The following is a 13,432-nucleotide window of genomic DNA, read 5'->3' as shown; positions in this document are numbered from 1 at the left end:
CCTCCTGCTGTGGCCCCCAGTCCCTCTGCGGACATCCCCCACTCCCCCCGCCGCCACTCTGCGGCGCTGACAGCGCCAGCCCTGCAAACACCGGCACCAGCTGCGGGTATGAGCGGGGCCAACACTGGCAGTGGGTGTGAGCGGCTCCGGTGCTCTCCTGCTGTGGCCCCCAGTCCCTCTGCGGACATCCCCCACTCCCCCCGCCGCCACTCCCATGCGCTGACAGCGCCAGCCCTGCAAACACCGGCACCAGCTGCGGGTATGAGCGGGGCCAACACTGGCAGTGGGTGTGAGCGGCGGCTCCGGTGCTGGCAATGGGTGTGAGCGAGACCATCGCCGGCAGCGGGTGCGAGAGGCGGCTGCCAGCACCGATCACCCCTCAGGAGCAGGGGGAGGTGGAGAAGCCCTGAGGGGCAATCGGGGCCAGTAGCTGCCACTCGCACCAGCTGATGGTGCTGAGCAATCGTGGCTGGCACCAGGCGCCGACAGTGGGTGAGAGTGGTGGCTCCGGCGCTGGTAGTGGGTGCGAGCACCAGGCGGGACAGCGGCAAGCGGGAACAAAGAACTTTTGTAACCACCAGAAGCTTGCCCCGATGACAGCAACCAGCACCCCACCTTGGTCTGGTGCCCTTGCTCACGTGCTCCACCATCCCACCACAGCCGATGCCCGCCATGTTTTGTGCTCTGCCACCTGCTGCCGATGCCCGCCCTGGTGGTCAGCGCACATCATAGAGATCGGTTGTTCAGTTGTTCCGCCATTTGGTCTATTTGCATACTAGCCTTTTATTATATAGGATGTTTAACTGTATCTCTTCTTTTTTAAGTTCTATATGAGCTCTATTCTCCATTATGCTCTTCATTTTTCTACATAATTCAACAATAATCTTTGCATTGTATACCTAATTCGTATAAAAATTTATTCCCTACCTCCTTCATGAAGCAAAAAGAATGTTCATAAGCCATTTATCTGCTGCAATACTTTTGGGGTCCTGTGGTTATACTGACATCTGGTGGCACTAGAAAAGAAACTAGACTGCAATGAACAGGGATTTTTTTCCCTAGTGTTGCTGATTTATTCTATGTGACTCCAGGACTTATATTTTTCCAAGGCTTTACCTATATCTAAGACAAAAGAACTACTCAAGTACTATACTAACTCCATTGACAGAATACATTAGTTGCAACCCTTCGCTTTGGCAATGTGACTGGAAAGGATGTAGAATTATTTAAAGAATGTCACTGGGTATGTAGGACTGCCCACAGTTATTCATTTCATAATTGAAGTTTGTAATCAAAATGATTATAAAGTAGGGCTTTTCCATTAAGAATATGTCCATAATTTCAAACCATTCTATACATCCAGATAGATTCCTAGAATGAATCTCAGCCATGAATCTTTAACCTAAAACATAATATTTTATTGATATTTAGAAAAGTTTTATCTAATGGTATAATAAAGTTACATTCTTTCTTATAAAGTACCTCATGTCTGCCCAAGGACTAATAATCTTAATCTTAAAGATGTTTCGGATGGGAAAAACCATGACCTCATGAAATTCATTATAATAGGAATGCAACAAAAAAGATGTCAGGAATACCCCAATCCAATTCTACATGCTGCCACTGACAACATGGCATGACTCATGGTTTCTGACAGAGAAAAGTCTAATGGCCAATTAGATAGACATCAGAAACCATATCCAGAAAAACATATCCATCAATCACATGAAAGTTCTTAAAACACAAAAAGCATATCAATATCTTATTATATATTGATTTTTTTTCCATGTCTCCCCAGCAACAGAGTCAAGAGAAATATTTGACTTAAGATAGCACAGTGGTAAACTTACTTCTTCTAGAGCTACAACATTGAATCGTACTACTTTCTGTAATTACTCAATTCCCGTTTTTAAAGCATTCATATAGCAGTATTCTCCTAATAGGAGCCACCTTCGTAGGTCTGATCTCCATATTATGACTTAGAGGAAAAAATCATTACACTGAGGAATCCCTATCAGAGAAAAAGTACATGGCAAATTAGTCTTCATCCCAAGGACTCCTATTTATATAGGAGCAACACTTCTATTTCAGTCATTCTAACCAGTGATTTTTACATACAATTAACTGGCCAATAGCAATAATTATTATGAAGAATGAAGAGACAATTGGATTAGCTATGCAATGACCCAGTTTGATTGCCACACATACGTATTGTACAGCAGTGATACACAATATCGTTCATAGACTGGCTGTCAATCTGCAAACTGTTACCAGTCTTCACTGAGGTAAGAAGTTTAGACCAGAATGTAAATCAATGATGTCCCTGAGCACACTGTTTAGTTCAGCTGACATTTTTCTTGAAACAAGACTTCTTTGATGAAGGAAGCAGTACACTGATATATATTCTGGCTCAAGCCCCTTATATCAATACACTGACATTTTGAGTAACACTCCTCTATGATACCTAAAGAGAACAAGGATCACAATGTATAGGCGGGGAGGGGCTGAGGAAGAGCTCATCTAGGTTATTCTACCTTACACTAGAATATTAAATTATAACACTGAGATCAAGAATTCTTGGTTTACTTTAAAATATGACGTTCAATTTTAATGTAGCATAAAGTAAGCATTCCCCCTTACTCTTCTTAGAAAGCATCCAAAAGCAATTAATCCAAAATCAGCAAGGAAGAAATAAAAGCACACCCTCCATTCTTAGCAAAACTCTGGCCGGGGGTTGGGGGGTAGAGACCGAGAGGTGGTCAGTGCACCTCATAGTGACTGGTTGAGTGGTCATTCTGGTCGTTCTGCCATTATGGTCGCTGGGCTTTTATTATATAGGATATTAAATATATGAATGCTAAACCTCAAATGCTCCTCAAAAAACAACCCTATAAATGCCTGTTGATCCCAGAAAAAAGCAGTGAAAAGTGAAGTACATGGTGGTTTGTTCACTTTTGGAATACATCAGCAGAGTCAGAGTTACAGGATATGCCACGTAAGCTGAAGTATGACACATTTTACAGTTAAATATTGAAATAGGCAGCCTCACATAACACTGTTTATAAAACACTTTGTTCTTATTAAAAAGTACTGCTATGTTTAACATTGAAGGTTATACAGAATAAGCAGAGACTCAAAAAAAATGAAAAATGATCCATCAAAAGCCAGAACTGCATGCTGTGCAGTTCCCACAGAAATTGTTTTATGAAGTCACGTTGGATTGGATTTGAACCTCCAATTTATCACTGTTATTTTATACATAGCAAAATAAAAAGAAAACCTATTTTCTATATATAATTAGCTGGATTTTCACCTAGAATCTGCTTTATTTATAAATAAGAATATTCATATTTCCAAAGCAGTTTTATAAATCTATCCTTACAGTATTTACTATGTATGCATTTATGAGGCAAAAGAAAGGAAGTGGGAAAAGGAGGAGACAAGGGCAAAATAAATAAGGGGGCAGGCTCCTTATTAAAATATAAACTTTAAATTACATGCTAAGCAAAAGATGTTCTAGAACAGCCGTGGGCAAACTACGGCCCGCGGGCCGGATCCAGCCCATTTGAAATGAATAAAACTAAAAAAAAAAAAAAGACCATACCCTTTTATGTAATGATGTTTACTTTGAATTTATATTAGTTCACACAAACACTCCATCCATGATTTTGTTCCGGCCCTCCGGTCCAGTTTAAGAACCCATTGTGGCCCTCGCGTCAAAAAGTTTGCCCACCCCTATTCTAGAAGGACAATTTTCAAGTAGAAAGATAAGGAGCAGTTTCCTGAATTTCCCCTTTCTTGTGGTTTTCTAATTTCTTACTGCCATCAAACTAAAGAGTTGCCTTCTGAACTCATTTTTATGAAAATCTTGATGAGTTGTTTGTAGGAAAAATGTTCCCATTATAAACTGTGGAGTTACTACTCTTTTAACTCTCCGCATTTAACCGTAGGTTTAATTATAATGACCCATGACTGATGTCAAGGACTCTCCCAGTCATCTGGCAAGTTTCCATAGTTTTATACTCATTTTCTATCCCTTGATCCTCTGGTTTTATATTTATAGCCCCTAGCAACAGTCTCGGTAATAACTGGGCCATCGGGACAGGTGCTACAACATGCACGGAAATATTACTTCCTCTAGAGAAGGAGGACAACAAACACCAAAGTTTCAGTGAAGAACAGTCTTGAAAGATAACTACAGATGGGGAAGGAAGCTATACTAGATGGGCAGTCTCCCTTTCTCATTTTAAGTCCACTTGGTCCAGCCACTCTTCCTCACCTAGAGATCATCATCTATAGAATGTTGCAAACCATGAAATAGTATGGATTTTGTTTTAATAAAAGACTCTCTTTCATTATATATTAAAAGATGGGTCACTATGTTTATTTAAAATAGGCAGAACAACACAGGTAAGAAAAGCAGATTGCTAAAGTTTGTCAAATTATTTACGGGCAGAGCAGACTCTGGAGCCCAGTTCACCTAAGTAGAGTCATATGCCCATTCTTTAACATTATGTTCTTGCAAAAGCTAAGACTGTGCTTTTCTTCAAAAAAAAAAGAAAAATACTCCTATAGCCTGGCCAGCATGGCTCAATGGTGGAGCATCGACACATGAACCAGGAGGTCACAGTTCAGTTCCCGGTCAGGGCATATGCCCAGGTTGCAGGCTCCATCCACAGTGGAGGGTGTGCAGGAGGCATCTAATCCATGATTCTCTCTCATCATTGATATTTCTATCTCTCTTTCCCTCTCCCTTCCTCTCTGAAATCAATTATATATATATATATATACACACACACACACATATATACACACATATACATATACATATATATACACACATGCACTGGAGTGGGGGTTCCTCAACCTGGCCTGCCCCCTCTCACAGTCTGAGAGCCCTCAGGGGCAGAAGGCGACCCAGTGATCAGGGGAAGGCAATGCCCCCATCACACTTCTGCTGCTGCTGAGCCTCGGGCAGCCCTGGCAGCTGGGGGGCTGAAGGGACTGGAGGACTCCGGAGGCAAGCGGGCCCGGCCTTGCCGCGCGCCTGCCACCCCGGCGGGGCTGAGGGGACTAGGTGCTGCCATCTTGTGGCTGTGGGTGCTGCCATCTTTGAGGGCATGGCAGTCAATTAGCACATTCCCTCCTTATTGGCTGTGGGTGCTGCCATTTTTGAGGGTGGGGCAGTCAATTAGCATATTCCCTCCTTATTGGCTGAGGGTGCTGCAATCTTTGCAACGGCATGAGGGTCAATTAGCATATTCCCTCTTTATTAGATAGGATATGTATATGTATAAATATATATATTTAAAATACTATTTTCTACTTCCAAACTAATATAACTGATGCAACACTCATGAATGTAAAAGTACTACAGGACAAAATCTCCTTGGATTTAAACCCCATGCTTGAGTTAAATTACTTTCTGTATTAGCTAGTAGAAAACATAATTAAAACGGTAAGATTGATGTCAAAAAAACTAAATAAATCCTATTATTAAAAATAAGTGATTAAAGGTCATTCGTAGGTTTGAATTATCTTAAAAACTCTTCCTTAACATAAAAAAAATTGCAAGCTAACTATATTATGAAATACTAGAGGCCCAGTGCATGAAATTCGTGCACTGGGGGGGGGGTGTCCCTCAGCCCAGCCTGCACCCTCTCCAATCTGGGACCCCTCGGGGGATGTCCGACTGCCCCACAGGGATCGGGTCTAAACAGGCAGTCGGACATCCCTCTCACAATCCAGGACTGCTGGCTCCCAACCGCTCGCCTGCCTGACTGCCTGATTGCCCCTCACCGCTTCTGCCTGCCAGCCTGATCACCCCCTAACCACTCCTCTGCCAGCCTGATTGACGCCTAACTGCTCCCCTGCTGGTCCAATTGCCCCGAACTGCCCTCCCCTACCGGCCTGGTCACCCCTAACTGCCCTCCTCTGCCTGCCTGGTCACCCCTAACTGTCCTCCCTTACCAGACTGGTCGCTCCTAACTGCCCTCCCCTGCAGGCCTGGTCCCCACCAACTGCCCTCCCCTGCAGACCCGGTCCCCCTCAACTGCCCTCCCCTGCAGGCTCGGTCACCCCTAACTGCCCTCCCCTGCCAGCCTGGTTACCTCCAACTTCCCTCCCCTGCAGGCCTGGTCCCCCCCGCAACTACCCTCCCCTGCAGGCCCAGTCTCCGGCAACTGCCGCCCTGACAGCCCAATCTCCCCCAACTGTCCTCCCCTGCTGGCCTGTGTGCCCCCACCTGCCCTCCCTTGCCAGCCATCTTGTGGTGGCCATCTTGTGACCACATGGGGGTGACCATCTTGTGCAAAGGCATGATGGTCAATTTGCATATTACCTCTTTATTATATAGGATATTTTTGTGTGGCTTCCTGGGTTAGTAATTTGAAAGAATAAGTGTGGAAATTGCTAGGGTAGTCAATGAATAGTCCGGGTAAGACATAACTGGTTTGAATCAGAGTGATGAGAGTAGAAGTGGAGGAAAGTAGGTGAGGGTCTATATCAGTGGTTCTCAACCTGTGGGTCGTGACCCCTTTGGGGGTCGAACGACCCGCCCTCCCCTGCAGGCCCAGTCCCCCCCAACTGCCCTTCCCTGCTGGCATGGTCGCTCCCAACTGCCCTCTCCTGCTGGCCTGATCGCCAACTGCCCTCCCCTGCCAGCCATCTTGTGGCTGTGGGAGCCGCCATCTTTGAGGATGGGGCAGTCAATTAGCATATTCCCTCCTTATTGGCTGTGGGCGCCACCATTTGCGATGGTGTGAGGGTCAATTAGCATATTCCCTCTTTATTAGGTAGGATAAATCACTAAAAACTGTATTTCTAATTTTCTCCAAATACCTACATAAGTAAACACAATACTAAATTTCATAAATGGGACTATTATATTTTGAAACTATGTGGCCAAACTAGCATTTCTCAAGTAGTCCTATAAAATATTACTGTTCTTTATGTTCCACAAAGAAAAAGATTACCGTCAAATACATTTCAAAATGCTGGGTTAAAGTTAAAACAAGTGTTGTTTTATAAGAGGCCACTTCAAAGACCTTCATTCTTTCACTCAACAAATAATTTACTGAATGCCTGCCACATACCAGGCACTGATGTGATTTTAAGGGGTATGACAACAAATAAGATAAATAAAATGCCGGCTCTTATGGAACATTCTTTCTAGTGGAAGGGACAGTCAATAAACAAAAAAGCTAATCAAATAACTGCAGTCAGTGATAAGAGCTCTGAAAATACTAAAATAAGGTAACAAAGTGCAGAGGATACTTCAGACTGGGTGTACACGTTAAATTATACAGCTAATTTTTTTTGTTTTCCTACACTAGGGAATATAGTACACAGCATCTTCCAAACACATGTTCATAAAAAGCCCTTTTGTCAATGAACATCTACTTACAGCTCAATGAATCAATTCAGGAAATGCTATTCTAACTAATATATAAAGGATAAAGACTCAAATACAGCTTTTCTGATCCTAAATACAGTGTTTTTACAAATTCCTCCATCTGTAAAAATGGAAATAATAACAATACATATCTCATAGAATCATGGTGAAAATTAAATGAGCTGCCCTGGCCAATTCCTGGTCAGGGCACAAGCTGGGTGATCCCCGGTAGGGGGTGTGCAGGAGGCAGCCAATAGGTGTTTCACACTCACATCAGTGTCTCTCTCTCTCTCCCTCCCCCTTCCTCTCTCTAAAAATCAATTACATGAGCTAATTCATGTAAAACACCTGACAAAGAAATTGGTATACATTATGCTTAATAAATGTTATTGTTACAGTTAATACAACACTCTAAAGCAGGGGAGGGGAATGTCCAGCCCACAGGCCGTATAAGGCCTGCAAAATCATTTGGTCTGGCCTTGCCAAGGCATTAGGGGTGAGATTAATTAAATGTTTGACCAAATATAGCAGGCTAATTTTTAAGATGATAATTTTGTATGGCCTGTGAATGTTATAAATATCCAAATGGCCCTTGGCAGAAAAAAGGTTCCCCATTCCTGCTCTAGAGGCACATGATACCTTGCTCTGTTATCCAGGGTGACTTATTCTTCCCTCTTTTAATAACTTGAACACTTTAAATTTATCTCTTTTTACAAGACTTAATTCATTTTGCTCACTTCGCTGCAGTGAAGACAACTAGTATAGAGGTTCACTAGTATAGTGAAAGCTTACTATGTAGTTGTACATAATATCCAAAGCAGGCTGGATGTGATGTGGAAAAGAAAGAAACTTTATATAAAAAAGCAATCTCTCCTGTGGAGAACTCAACCATATAACATCAAGGCATCTATGAAACATCTTCATAATGATACATTTCACATATTCAAAATACTTTTATATATTAACATTACCAGTTCTGGGTCATATTTTTCCTGATAAGATGCACTAAGATACCATTTCACTTCTGTGGTATTCCTGCCAGAAATGCATAACCTGAACTTTATCAAGAAAAAACATCAGAAAACCCAAACTCAAAGACATTCTACAAAATAAATTGGCCCAAACTCTTGAAAAATTTTAAAATCATCCTATATAATAAAAGCCTAATATGCTAAGTATCAGGTCAACCAGTCGGCCTTTCAACCAATCAAAGCCTGATATGCTAAGGCTGCTCAACCACTCGCTATGATGTGCGCTGACCACCAGGGGGCAGATGCTCTGACCAGTAGGTTAGCTTGCTGCTGGGGTCTGGCCGATTGGGACTGAGCAAGAGAGCTAGACATGCCCTGGAGCCCACCCGCGGTCCCTCCCCAGCTGGCCAATGTCCCGCATCCCTCCCCAGTGGGGTCCCTCGACCTGTCATGCGCCCTCTCACAATCCATGACCCTTCGGGGGATGTCGGAAAGTCGGTTCCGGCCCGATCCCGCAGGCCAGGCCGAGGGACCCTATTGGTGCACGAATTTGTGCACCAGGCCTCTAGTATAAGATAAAGACTGAAAAACTGTTTCAAATTATAGTAGGCTAAAGATACAAAACTAAATGTAACAAGTGATCATGGATAGGATCCTGAACAAAAATAATAATTATTATTATTTTGCTATAAAGGACATTAGTGGAATAACTAGAAAAACTGAATAAGATCTATAGATTAAACAATACTGTATCAAAATGTTAACTTCCTGATTTTGACCATGGCAATTACATAAGAGAACTTCATTGTTTTTAGGAAGTGTACATTGAAGTATTTATGGGTAGAGAATTATATCTACAGTTTAATCTCAAAGGGTTAAATATTATATAGATAAATAGTATAGAGCAAAATAAAATGATAAAGTTGAATGTGGCAAAAGAACAAAATTTGGGCGAAAAGTATCTAAGAATCCTTAGCACTGTTATTGGCCGGTCAGCCCCACCCCCTGGTCGAACTCCTGGTCGAACTCCCAGTCAAGGGGATAATTTGCATATTAGCCTTTTATTATATAGGATTTCTGTAAATTTGACATTATTGCAAAACAAAACTTCTAAACAAAACTAATGGGGGGGAGGGAAAATAGCAAATAATCACATGAAAAAATGCTCAATATCATTAGCAATCAAGAAAAATGCAAATTAAAACTATAATGAGATACCACTAAATTAAATCTCTTAAAATAGCTACTATGTAAAAGCAAAAAAGAAAAATGTGTCAATACCAAGTGTTGAAGAAAATGTGGGGCAACTGAAACTCTCAAACATTACCAAAGTGAATGCAAAATGATAGTCACTTTATAAGAAACTTCCAAATTTTTTCCAAAGTTAAACATTCACTGACCACATGACCAAACAATCCTAAGCATTAACCCAAGAGAAATACTTATATTCAGACAAAACCTGCATTCAAATGTTTGTAGCAATTTATTCATAATCATCAAACACTGAAAATAATTCAAATGTCTAACACCTAGTAAGTGGGTAAACTGGCATATTCATATAATGGAACATTACTTAGCAATAAAAAGGAATAAATTAGTGATATATGCAACAATGTGAATCTCAAAAGCATTATGCTAAGAAAAAGAAGTTAGTCTAGAAGATTACATGTACATATATATTTATGACATTCTGCAAAAAAAGCAAACTACAGGGATCAAAACAGATCAGTGGTTGTCAAGGGTAATGGGAGGGCAGGAAAGAGTAATTAAAAATAGGCAGCATGATAGAATTTGGGGGGATGATGGAATTGTTCGGGGTCTTGATTGTTGTTGCCATTACACAATTTTATGCAAACATCAAAACCATAGAACTATACACTAAAAATAATAAAGTTTACATAAATTTTTAAGAATTATATTTTTAAATTCACAAAGAAAAAAGTACTCTCAAAGACATCTTATTTTATTATCATCCCAATAAAGAGTAATTATGTACTATTATTCCCATTTTATAAGTGAGTAAATTGAAGCATTCAGTAAATAAATGAACATACAAATTACATGTGCCAGGATTAAAAATAGTCCAAATACACTGATTCTAAACAAAAGTTTTATTCTCTTAATTTTCTCATGTTCCACTAAACTGTATGTGCCAAAATGTCCCTAAACACAAATAGGATCGAAGGGAGGAAGAGGGGGAAAAAAAGACAGGTATTGAAAGTGTACCCTTCAGAATTTGGCTTTTGTCCTCAAGGAATTAAAAAATAGTCCATAATAAAAATAAAAATAGTCCATAATTGAAGAAGTCTGAACAGTGATCCATAGGCAACAAATTCACTGGCATTAAAAGATTAGCTGGAGCCCAGCAGGCACGACTCAGTGGTTGAGCATTGACCTATAAACCAGGAGGTCACAGTTCAATTCCAGTCAGAGCACATGCCCAGGTTGCGGGCTCGATCCCGTGCAGGAGGCAACTGATCAATGATTCTCTCTCATCATTGATGTTTCTATCTCTCTCTCCCTTTCCCTTCCTCTCTGAAATCAATAAAAAAAAATTTCTTAAAAAAGAAAAGATTAGCTGGAAATTTCTTCCATAAAATCTTCTTAACATCTTAACACTAATAAAAAGCAAAAAAGCAAACATAAAATATTCTGCCTGGTCTTCAAACCAAAATCAAGAACAACAATGATGATGACAATTCAGAACAGATTTTACAACTTTAAATATATATTTAAAGATATTTCCAGAGGCTATCACCCAAGGATGTAAAATGAGGGGGAAACCTTTAAAAATACCTTTTTGATTTCTGAATCAAAGAATAGCAGTATAACATCTGCCAAAGAACATACTTTAGGTATACAGTTTGTGGGAATAAGAGGAACTAAGCTTAGTTTCTTTTTAAAAATATTTTTATTGATTTCAGAGAGAAAGGGAGAATGAGAGAGAGATAAAAACGTCAATGATGAGAGAAAATTAACCGGCTACCTCCTGCACATCCCACACTAAGAATTGAGTCTGCAACCCTGCATGTGCCCTGACCTCCTGGTTCATAGATCAACACTCAAGCCATGCCAGCAGGCTTAAACTTAGTTTCTTTAGCAAAAAAAAAAAGTGAAATAAAAAGTTGCATCTGTACCACAAATAGCATATCTCACCTAAAAACAGTGGCGTGGTTTCCTCTAAAGTAGTTGCATTAGGATCTGCCCCAGCTTCTAAAAGAATCTGTACGATCTTCCAATGTCCTCGATGTGCAGCAAAATGTAATGCAGAGAAGCCCTCAAAAGTCTTTCTCCTAATGTAGTCTTCAGATGAATCTATGAAAAAATAAAAAACCATCAACCAGAAGATATCAATTCTATTTCTTGGAATTAAAAAGCAAAAAATCTCCAATAAATATTAAAACAACTAGAGGCCCAGTGCACGAGATTCATGCACTCAGGGGGTTCCCTCAGCCCAGCCTGTGCCCTTTTGCAGTCTGGGAGCCCTCAGGGGATGTCCGACTGCCATGGAGGCAGGAGAGGCTCCTACCACTGTTGCTGTGCTCGCCAGCCGTGAGCCAGGCTTCTGATTGAGCGGTGCTCCCCCTGTGGGAGTGCACTTACTACCAGGGGGCAGCTCCTGCATTGAGCGTCTGCTCCCTCGTGGTCAATGCTCGTCATAGCGATCGGTCGTTCTGCTGTTTGGTTGATTTGCATATTAGCCTTTTATTATATAGGACTAGAGGCCCGGTGCACAAAAATTTGTGCACTGGCGGGGGTTGGGGGGAGTGTCCCTCAGCCCCACTTGTGCCCTCTCACAGTCTGGGACCTCTTGGGAGATAACGACCTGCTGGCTTAGGCCCGCTCCCGGATGGCAGAGGGCACGCCCAATCCCTAGGTGCAGCCCCTGGTCGGACTCAGAGCAGGGCCAATTGGGGAATAGGGGTGCCGCCCCCTGTCATGCACAGAGTAGGGCCGATCAGGGGGTTGGGGAGCTCCCCCCTGTCACGCACAGAGTAGGACCGATAGGGGAGTTGGGGCACCGACCCCTGTCACACACAGAGCAGGGTTGATCAGGGGGTTGGGGCGCCGCTGCTGTCACACTCAGGGCAGGGCCGATGGGGAGGTTGCGGCTCTACCCCGTCACACACAGAGCAGGACCCATGGGGGGACTGGGGCGCCGCACCCTGTCACACACAGAGCAGGGCCAATCAGGGGGTTGGGGAGCTTCCCCCTATCAGGCACAGAGCAGGGCCGATCAGGGGGTTGGGGCGCCTTCCCCTATCACACTCAGGGCAGGGCCGATGGGGAGGTTGCGGCTCTACCCCGTCACACACAGAGCAGGACCCATGGGGGGACTGGGGCGCCGCACCCTGTCACACACAGAGCAGGGCCAATCAGGGGGTTGGGGAGCTTCCCCCTATCAGGCACAGAGCAGGGCCGATCAGGGGGTTGGGGCGCCTTCCCCTATCACACTCAGGGCAGGGCCGATGGGGAGGTTGCGGCTCTACCCCGTCACACACAGAGCAGGACCCATGGGGGGACTGGGGCGCCGCACCCTGTCACACACAGAGCAGGGCCAATCAGGGGGTTGGGGAGCTTCCCCCTATCAGGCACAGAGCAGGGCCGATCAGGGGGTTGGGGCGCCTTCCCCTATCACACTCAGGGCAGGGCCGATGGGGAGGTTGCGGCTCTACCCCGTCACACACAGAGCAGGACCCATGGGGGGACTGGGGCGCCGCACCCTGTCACACACAGAGCAGGGCCAATCAGGGGGTTGGGGAGCTTCCCCCTATCAGGCACAGAGCAGGGCCGATCAGGGGGTTGGGGCGCCTTCCCCTATCACACTCAGGGCAGGGCCGATGGGGAGGTTGCGGCTCTACCCCGTCACACACAGAGCAGGACCCATGGGGGGACTGGGGCGCCGCACCCTGTCACACACAGAGCAGGGCCAATCAGGGGGTTGGGGAGCTTCCCCCTATCAGGCACAGAGCAGGGCCGATCAGGGGGTTGGGGCGCCTTCCCCTATCACACTCAGGGCAGGGCCGATGGGGAGGTTGCGGCTCTACCCCGTCACACACAGAGCAGG

General features: G+C 43.7%; 1 protein-coding gene across 5 annotated transcripts in view; it reads right to left on the bottom strand.

The window, feature by feature from the left end:
- ASB3 (ankyrin repeat and SOCS box containing 3) overlaps positions 1-13,432 on the bottom strand; it is a 77,432-nt gene that overhangs the window by 34,834 nt on the left and 29,166 nt on the right. For all 5 annotated transcript variants that reach the window (XM_005884627.2, XM_005884629.2, XM_014532010.1 and 2 more), the window contains one exon: positions 11,521-11,679. In XM_005884627.2, the coding sequence (XP_005884689.1) occupies positions 11,521-11,679 (159 nt within the window). The remainder of the gene's footprint in view (positions 1-11,520; positions 11,680-13,432) is intronic.

The sequence above is a fragment of the Myotis brandtii genome, unplaced genomic scaffold (genome assembly GCF_000412655.1).
Source record: "Myotis brandtii unplaced genomic scaffold, ASM41265v1 scaffold84, whole genome shotgun sequence".
In the NCBI taxonomy this organism is placed as follows: Eukaryota; Metazoa; Chordata; class Mammalia; order Chiroptera; family Vespertilionidae; genus Myotis; species Myotis brandtii.
The sequence above is the reverse complement of the archived record's forward strand: the minus strand, read 5'-3'. Positions and strand labels throughout refer to the sequence as shown.